This window comes from Apodemus sylvaticus, chromosome 8 (genome assembly GCF_947179515.1).
Source record: "Apodemus sylvaticus chromosome 8, mApoSyl1.1, whole genome shotgun sequence".
NCBI lineage: Eukaryota > Metazoa > Chordata > Mammalia > Rodentia > Muridae > Apodemus > Apodemus sylvaticus.
The window spans coordinates 25084557-25094710 of NC_067479.1; the positions used below are offsets into that span (position 1 = coordinate 25084557).

Here is a 10154-nt window from a genome sequence, read left to right on the forward strand (position 1 = left end):
CTTGATTATTTTGACTCATAGTTTGAGGGTCCATCATGGGTACAAGGCATGGTGGGATTGGGAGGTGCCTAGTCTTTATGTATGCAGAAAAAATGGTAAAAGTGTATGGATATTGGTGATATTTCAACTCAAGATGTTAATCAAGGAGACAGCTCTCACATTTGGGTTAAATCCCCCCAAACTATAGTTAAAACACTCATGTGGTTCTAATTGTTTCTTCCAGTAAGGTTAGTAATAACCATAGTCACAGTTAATGTGCATGTGATTAACTATGCAATCACATGTATATTGCTACTTTTACAAAGCGATTCTAAATACTTTGAAATAATAAAGTCAAACATATCCATGATCTAATCTATTTGCATATTTCATTTTTATGATTTTAAAAACTATGAATATATTTAATAGTAAATGTATGTAAAGTTAAGTGTATATTCAGGAATCTGAAATTCTACTTTTGGCTCATTTTGACATAAAATCCATGTCAGAGTACACTTCTAAGTCAAGTGTGTCCAGTAGTGTAAGGAAAATGTGTGTTAGAACTATCAACTTAAGTATACAACCTAAATCAAATGTGGTCAGTCCATAATTTCATTTCAGCATATCATTGAGCAGTCTAAATAAATCAGAATAACTCTGAGTAAGACTGTTTTCTAATCTTTCAGAAGTAAGAATATAATGATCCCTGCTATCATCTTACAAGATGACTCTACTAGTTGCATGATAAATGCCCATAGGAAGTTTAAGGTTGAAAAGAACTCAGTGAGTAAATCAGCAAAGTGCATTTGTCTTCCACAGGCATCTGTAACTGAATTAAAGAAAGAATCATGATAGTAATAATCTAGATAAACATAAATCTAGACAAAAAATAAATCTAGATAAAATTTAGGTAAATTAAGAGCATTTTGTACCCATTTAAGCATGTTGTCCATCTTTGAAGATGACTTAGCCCTCTTGTAGCTCTTCTTTCTAAGCTTTTAAAAAGAAGCTGATTGCTCTGCGATGTTTCATTCACAGTCCCTTCCAATAAGACATGACCGCAGCTTCTGGAATGGATGGTCTCCTACTATCACAGTGTCAGCTCAATGCCATTTCTCAGAGAAGTCACCTGCAGTTCCATCTAAAACAGCCTATTACTCCCAGAAACAACCCACCACACCACCTTCTCCTCATACATGTAGTCCTCATCATAAGATGGAATTATTATTTGATTTATTAAATGGGTTTATTTGCCTCATTTTTAGTCTTCGTCACGGTGAATGGAAGTGTTACATGAGAAATCACCTTTTACTTCTAAAGGTATGAAGTTCACAGCCTGAGGATCTTTTAGTGAACAGTAGAGGTAGTTAGTAAAATGTACTGTGTGAACGAAGGAAGAAGAAAAGTGGTTTTCCTTGGCATTATCACTGTTTATTTGCTCTGTCATGTTTTACTATATAATTACTTATTTATGTAATATAACAATGACTTAATATACTGGCTACTTTTACTGGAGAGTCAAGACCCTTAGTCAATATTTTAGTATCCAATAGCCACACATAAGTATTGTGCTCAGAAGTCTTTCTTATTTTAGCTTTATTCTTAGATTTTTACCAGATTGCTGTTGGGGCATAAAAAATTGATTTTATTGATGAAAGGTTTGAAATTATTGTTATTTTTATGTGAACTTTCTAGGTGAGAAAAATTCATATTTAAAGTTCTAATTAATTTACAGTAAACAACATAAATATTTCATTCTCAATATTTTTATAAGTTCATTCTTTTAAAATAAATCTTCAGGACCTTGCTTAATAATAGTTCTCATAAGGCACCTCACTAAGCTGTGTTAATTTGTGAATTCTAAATGCTTATTTGTATTTATAAGCTTAAAATCATATTTATATTATATTACTACATTGGAGTAATATGGAGTTTACATTATTATATTGCATTATATTTCCCTGCCAGAAAAATATTATTTATCTTTCACTTTCCTGCTCACCATAGGCAGCTCAGCTTTCATAATACACTGCTATAGACAGAGTTATTTAAATAGTGGGACTTGTTTTCAAAAACTTAAGTTGCCAACATAGTCAAGTTTAAGGCTAACCTGATTATGGTTCTACCTGCATGGGTTTATCCCCCAAATTAAGTCATTATCAATAAAGTCTAAATTTCAAGATGTCATCTGACATATAGTGAAGCAGATATGAGCAGAGGGTATGATTCATATGAAAGTTGAATTTTCTTCTTGTTCTGATTCTGTTCTCTCACATACAAATGATGGAATAGAGATTGGATTTGTATTGCTATTCTAAAAGAAGTTAGAAGGACTGAAAACTTCCAGACAATTCTAAAACAGATCAAGGGGGATTTCATCTAGGGTATTCACATCTTCTAGAGTCTAGTAAAGTTGACATGTAAAGTTAACCATGACACACATAAAGTTTGCATACCCCACAAAGATAGTTGGTATGTTAGCATCTGTGGGTGGGGCATTGTGGTAAACAAAGATGGACACCATTTGTAAAGTATGGACATTTGAGAACTTGATGGAACTTCTGTCTTCCGGAGGTAAGTATGTCTGTAAATACAAATGCGCACAGAGAAAGAAGAGTCAGACAAGACAGCCACTCTCAAGGAGCAGATGATGGCAAGCAGAAATCTAGAATGAGGACAAAGTATATAAATGCTTTAACAAGTTGAGTTTAAATCTAAGAAAAGACTTGGAATGAAATAGATCTCAAGTAAGGAGCTTGCAGAAAATGGTTTTAAAACAATAGTTGCATCTTTGATGATGGGATGGGACAGAGAAAAATCTTACAGCCATGAATAAAGAATAGAAGGGAGACAGAAATGTAACAAATGAACATGACTGCTTCTTTTTGTTGTTGGCTTTTTATTGTTTTGTTTTGTTTTTATTTTGCTTAGTTTTGTTTTATCCTTCTTGTGTTTGTCTTGAAACAGTGTTTAGTAGGTGGAAAAAGATGTGGAGGTATGAATATAATTGATTTGAAATGTATACATGCAAATATGGCTTTCTCTTATATGCTGCAGCTACAATTTAGAGATGAAAACAAATGATACCAATAAGATGTTCCATTAAAGTTACTTTTTAAAATGGTATTCATAGAAACCAAATGCTTCCACAGTGATTTAAAAGAGAAGATCATCCAGGCATGGTGACCAGTGCCTTTAATCCTAGCATTGGGTTGAGGAATTAGACAGGGAGCTGGGAATCTCTGTGAGTTCAAGCCCAGTTTGCTCAACAAAAAAAGTCCAGGTCAGCCAGGGCATAATACATAGGGAAACCCTGTCTTGTAAAAACAAAACAAAATAAAACAACGACACATACACTCATACACACACACAAAGATGAGGAAGAGGAAGAGAAGAGGAAGAGGAGGATACAGGAGTAGGAGGAGGAAAAGGAACAGGAGGAGGAAGAGGAAGGAGGAGGAGGCAGAGGAGGAGGAGGAAGAAGATAAAGAAGAAGAAGAAGAAGAAGAAGAAGAAGAAGAAGAAGAAGAAGAAGAAGAAGAAGAAGAAGAAGAAGAAGAAGAACAAGAACAAGGCTGCACTAATTTATAAATGAATCATGACATAGGACTTGGTTAGAGTTTGTTAGAACATTGCTCATATCACAATCACTTATAAAGCCCAAAAAAGAACTTGGATGACACCAGAGGAGGAAGTCAACGTGGGTTTTGGGTTCTCAATTCTTTAGTTTTTTGCCAATTTATAATTATGAGGGACATTTTACCAAATGCTAATGTGTTCAATCTGAAATTATTAATCCATTTTTATCTTTACTGCCTTATTTGAAAAATGTTAAATGTCTCTCCATATACATATTCATACCATATATGAAGTATACATTGCACAGTGTCTCTCAAATGGTGAAATCAGAGCAAATAATCAACTATATGAAACAAATTCAGTAAGTAAGAGGGATGATGACTGACTGCTGTTTTAGGTTTTGCTTTCATAACTCATGTTAATTATTCGGGAACGTGTTTCAGTTTCAATAAGAATTTGTGCTACACGGGAAACAATGACTGTCATTTTGGCATTTGGAGACCCCTAAACTCCTTCTTCTACTGACACTGATGTTAATTAGTCCTGGGCTATGAAGGAACTCAACTTTCAACTTTTTCATAAACAAGTTCTCTTGGAGGTAAGGAAAAAACTAATCTAAACTACTGTTTAGAAGCTATAGCTTAAAGCATTCATGTGTTTCTAACAGTAAAATATTCTTTTATTATAGAATACATGAAGGTCAATAAATAGTGTTCCAATGGCAAAACAATAGCAAACATTTTCATGAGAAACAACTCATTTCATAAAGAACTTTTTATGTGTGGAAATGAACTGTTCAGTGTCATATACTCTCTTTAGAGCACGGAAAATTCTTCTGGCAAATAAGTGAAGTTACTGTGGAAATGTTATAGCAATTTCTCAAAAAAAAATCAAGCTAAATAATTAAAAACAAAATGTAACTCAACTTCAGAACAGTTGATGTTTGGATGTACATGGTTAGTATTTTATGTTTTGATTTAAAACCAGATAATAGAAATACAGAAAAGAATTAGCTAATCTAGATATTGAGATTGTTTTCTTAATATTCATCTATCATGTTTAAATTCTGATGCTAGTATCTCCTTGTTAATTAATAAAAAATAATGATATTTATTGCAATACAAATTTCTACAAATTGATATATTTCACAATGTATTTCATGACCAGGACTCTAAATTAAAACATTATACCACACTTAGTATGATGTTCTCCAGCTCCATCCATTTGCCTAAAAAAATCATGAATTCACAGTTCTAATGGCTGAATAGTACTCCACTGTGTATATATACCACAATTTTTGTATCCCTTCCTCCACTGAGGAACACCTGGGTTTTTTCCAGCTTCTGGCTACTACAAATAGGGCTGCAATGAACATCATACTAAGTGTGGTAACCCAGTCTCAAAAGATCAGTCATGGTATGCACTCACTGATAAGTGGATAGTAGCCTAGAAACTTGGAATACCCAAGACATAATCCACATATCAAATGATGTCCAAGAAGAACGGAGGAGCAGCCCCTGGTTCTGGAAAGGCTCAGTGCAGCGGTATAGGGGAATACCAGAACAGAGAAGTGGGAAGAGGTGGATGGGGGAAGAGGGGGAGGGAAGAGGGCTTATGGGACTTTTGGGGAGTGGGGAGCCAGAAAAGGGGAAATCATTTGAAATGTAAATAAAAATATATCGAATTTAAAAAAGAAAAAACATTATACCAAAGAAATAAATAATAGTGTTAAATAAAAATCATTAGAATCCACTTTGAAACTGTTTGCTATAGATTTTTGCAGTGTCTATTCCCTACCATGAAATAGACCAGAAGGAGAAATTTTCATGAAATCACTTCATTTCACAATATTTACTTCTAATTCTTTTCCCATTTAACAACTGAAACTATTAAGCATTTTAGCTATAAAAGGACTTTTTTGTGTTTGTAGGCACATACAAACTTATGTATGCATTCGTAATATACTTTTCATGCCCCATACTTTAAATTTCTTCTAAGTCATGTCTTAAGGTTAGTTCAATATATCTGAAGATGAATATAATAAACAACTCAGAATATGTAATATGATGAATGGAAAGACACTGAATTTTCTTAGGTAAGAAAATTCTAATTTCTCTAAACTTAAATTCTCTCCTTTATTTCTCTGCAGGACAATCTAGCCCATTTCAAATTTGACTCTTGATTAGAGCTTTCAATTCAGTTGAATGGAATCTCTTGAAAACAGTCCCAAGGGAGTACTTTTTCTTCATAAAGGGGAAAGAGTTTAAAGGGGTAGTATCTCACTGAAGATATTTGCAGCACCTTGGTTTAATATGTGTTCTGTTATGTTTGGCAAGGTATCATGGCTTGATTATGAATTATTCACAGATTTTCATCTGTTTGGATATTTATTTACATTTCAAATGTTATCCCTTTCCAGGTTTCCCCTCCTGAAACTCTGAATCCCATTCCCCCTCCCCTTGCCTCTATTAGGATGCTTCTCCACCTACCCACTCCCCCACCCACTCCCACCTTCCAGTCTTGTCCTGGTATTCCCTACACTGGGGCATCAAACCCCCGCAGGACCAAGGTCCGCTCCTCCCACTGATGTCTGACAAGGCCATCGTCTGCCACATATGTGGCAGGAGCCATGGGTCTCTCCATGTGTACTCTTTGGTTATATAACTTTTTAAGAGGTGTGGCCATGCTGCAACAGTAGGTCACTGAAGGTGAGCACATAGTGTAGAGCCAAACAGTTCTTGCTGAATTCACTCTTTCTTGCTTCTTTATCTGCAGATGTTAAACAAACTGAAATGCTGCTGCCATCTCCTGCTGCCACAGCTGAAGCACCAACCACCCAGCAACTGTACCATGAAACTGAGTTGAGTCCCCTTTCCCTTAAGTCTCCCCAAGTCCCATCACAGACAACTGCTGTGATGTGGGTAAAACATAATATTGATACCAGAAAAAGGGTTATGATACATTTTTATCTACTGGAACAGGTTTAGGGGAGGAATATGGAAGAGTCTGGTACTGTGGGCTAGAAAAGCCTTAGCTTGTAAACGGTGCTTTATAGGCCCCACTGACAAGAGTTCACGGGACCAAAGTGCTGATAGAGGTGTTCACTATAAAGGTTGAGCTCATAGTTTCTGAGGCGAACAGGACTCTATTTGGAATTGGGCCATTCATGCCATGTTCTGGTAAAGAATCTGATCCTGCTCCATCCCCATATTTAATCTTTGAGTGAGGCTAAATCAAATGGTCTGATTGGTTGATGGAAGAAGTTCAAGGCGCAGCAGGATTCCTGCTCCCTTGCTTTAGATTTATAATGGAAAGGAGTGCAGAACGAGATGAAAAATGTGATTTGGCAAGGAAAGGAGCCTGGATGAGGAGTAGTTGCTGGTGAAGTGGTTGTAAATGTTAAAGAGATCAATGCCTTAGCACTAGGGGACTAAGAGAAGTGCCCTGAGGGCAAGCCCTCATCTAGAGACAGCTTCAGGGCATCACTGTGAAGGCTCATTTGAAAAATTTCCATTTGAAATGAGAGACTCACTTGGTACCCAGCTTTGTGCGGTTCAGTCAGTCAGGTACTCAGAGGTGGTTGCATCTGTGATCTAACCTACTTTCACTATCTCTCAAACTGGCAGCAGATTTTAATGGCTGTTAGCCACAGTGCTAGTTCTGCAGTTAAGCAGGGAACAAGGGGTTATGGAGGCTTGTGGCAAGGTTTCAGTAATCCAGATGTGCTGCACGGTGCAGTCTGGTTAGAGTCCTGGCATGGAGTTCCTGTGTGAGCTGCATATGAGGCTGGGAAAAAGATTTCACGATTCAGTGGAGACTCTAGGATATTAGCAGCATCATAAATACTTAACGAAGGCACTGAGTGAGGTGGCCGTGCACAGCACAGGTGGCAGCTGGATGGTAGCTATAGCTACGTTATTAAAGTGGTGGTGACGACATCATGAACCAAAGGATCCACACTTAGAATGACAGGGTTGCTGTTTATCCTGCTAGAATCCAGTCTTGATTGGTTCAGATCTTCTCCCCTGCATCCCATTCCTCTCCTTTGGGATAAGGATGTTTCCATTGTGCCACATTATGCTGGACGTATATGATTTGGTTTTCATTTTACAGAGATTTTCTTGCATCTTAAGCTTTTGACTTTGAAAGAGTGTTGGAACTGTAGTCAGATTCAGTTGTTTGTAATGAATAATCCCACTTCTTTGGTTGTGGGTCACTATCTTCTATGGGGTTATAGGATATAAACTATGGGGACTTTTGAAGCTGCGCCAAAGCATCATTGCATATGAGACAGTTGAGGTCTGTGGAGAGCAGAGGCTCAATGTAAATTGTCCTCTTAGGGACAGATGTTTGAATGCTTGGTCCCCAGATAATAATGTTGGAGATGTTCTGGGATAATTAAGAGGTAAGGGTTTGGATGGTACAAGTCACTAGTGACAAGGTTATCTATTCTTGCTTGTCCTTGTCTCCCTTACACATCACTGCTTCTTAAACTATTGAAAGTTAACAAGTTGTACCATAATCTCCTGATTCCATAGTCAAAGCCAAAGCCACTGTACTGTCCCTACTATGAAACAGTTAAAATAAAACTTTTCCTCCCTTAAGCTTTTTAAAAAGAGAAAATACAAACAAGGCAAAATTTTTATTCTCAACTCATTTTCAAAATATAGGATAGTGACCCACAACCAAAGAAGTGTGATTTTTCATTGCAAACAACTGAATCTGATGAATATTATATCTCTAATGCCCATCAGGACACAAAATTCATTTGCTAAAAAAATAACCCTCAAAACCTTTTAATGGATATAATGTAGAAATTTTCTCAAGGGGTTTTTAGAAAAACATTATTCAGCATGACTTAGTGTTCCAAAGTAATCACTCTGTCAATTGCAAATTTAAAGATTTGTGAGAGAAGATATAAGACTCACCGGGTAGTTATCATCGCTGAACCAAGAGAGAGAACCAAGTGTGGCAATTAAGAGTGAAACAGTGTTGGAGTGACTGGTTTCCAACCCCATTACTGGTTTTTATTAGCTAGGTGACCTTGAGCATAAATTATAGATGTCTTGGAACTCACATTTTTTCATCTTTACATTAAGCATAACAATCAGCGCCTCACAGGGTTGTCATAAAGATACATCAGATAACACATGAAAACTCATTATGCAGGGAGGAGAGTGCTATGCAGATAACATTTTAAAATGACACCTATTCTTGGCTAATGAACACACTCTCAAGAAATGTTTTAAAAGGTACTTTGAACTTAGGATAATAATAGGCTCAATGCCTTTGGAAGAACAGAATCTTCACTTCTAAGTTTTGTTTAGAGGTTTTTTTTTTTTTTTTTTTTTTTTTTTTTTTTTTTAAATCTACATGTCCCTAATGATTAACTTTTAAATTTTCATTAAAACTATGTGAGAAGCCAAACTGTCCTTCAGCACATTCATTTGTTATATTACAGAAATCAACAGCAACCCTGATTCCATGTCATTCTATGTTGCTGCATAAAAGATTATGGAAAACTTGGTAGATTAAGTCAGAATCATAGTGTAAATTAACCATCCTATTTACCGTGATCCAGTTACATGGTAAGCATGAATTCATTATTTCATTTTGAATTATAATTTATTTTATTTAACAATCTAGGAAGTTTACAGCCATCAACAGTTCCAGTGCAATTTCAGGTGCAATTGGGAATTCAAGAATTTCTGTGGAGCTGTTAGTATTGCAGACCTTGTAGGTAAAATACTTACACATTTTCAGTAGCACATATGAGGGGACCTCTCTAAAATTGACCATGTTGGTTTCATTCTCAGCAAACTGACCTGGACCACTCAACATGGCCTTTATTGTTCCTGATGTTAATGCATGTTCTCTTTTTACAATAAATTCATGACCACCAGAAGATATTAATTTCACATACATATAGCATCAGGGCCTTTGCAGTCACCATAGGTTTTCTCCTCTCTATCTTATTTTCTTATAAAATTCTATTTGATCCCAGAGGCAGTCTGGTGATCCAGTCAGGTGGTAACCATCAATTCATTACTCTGTAGTTTTGTAGACTGGCAGTCTGGGTAGATTTGTCCCAATTCTCTGCTTAGGGTTTTCCATTTCTGCCACTGTAGAAGAATAATGGAGGCTGGGAAATTGATTATAAATAGATATTCATTTCGTACAGTTCTGATAGCCAGAAAGTCCAAGACCAAGGCACCCCATCTGTTTGCATCACCCCATAGAAAGAGGTGGAAAGGTAACAAAACAGCAGAGTAAGAGGTAAAATGGAGAAAAATCCACTGATAACAATCCATTTCCAAGATGCTAACCCAGTCTCATAAGAACAGAATTAATTCATTAGTGACAGCACATATAAAAGTCACACCTCCCAATACTGTTGCCTTGGAGGTTAATTTCCAACTAGTGAACTTTGAAGGATATTGCAACCACCATAAAGTCCCCCAAGGCCAGAAGCAGATTATCAGTAGGACTGGATTCTCTGAAGGTGCTAGAGAATAATCCACTTTGGAGTACTTTCAAATTGCTAGCAGAGCAAAGTTCTTTCTGTTGCAGGATCACAGTTTGTTCCCACATAAGCT

At 36.3% G+C, this 10154-nt stretch overlaps 1 protein-coding gene across 1 annotated transcript; it reads right to left on the reverse strand.

Annotated features, from left to right (window-relative positions):
• Positions 1-9192: 9192 nt before the first annotated feature.
• Positions 9193-9505, reverse strand: LOC127690941 (elongin-C-like). Its single transcript, XM_052190512.1, has one exon. It carries the CDS (start codon positions 9481-9483, stop codon positions 9193-9195), a length of 291 nt encoding a protein of 96 aa, XP_052046472.1. The 5' UTR covers positions 9484-9505.
• Positions 9506-10154: the final 649 nt, after the last annotated feature.

Excerpts from the sequence above, each read along its gene's own strand:
- LOC127690941 (XM_052190512.1), bottom strand. The coding sequence starts at position 9,483 with ATGTATGTGAAATTAATATCTTCTGGTGGTCATGAATTTATTGTAAAA.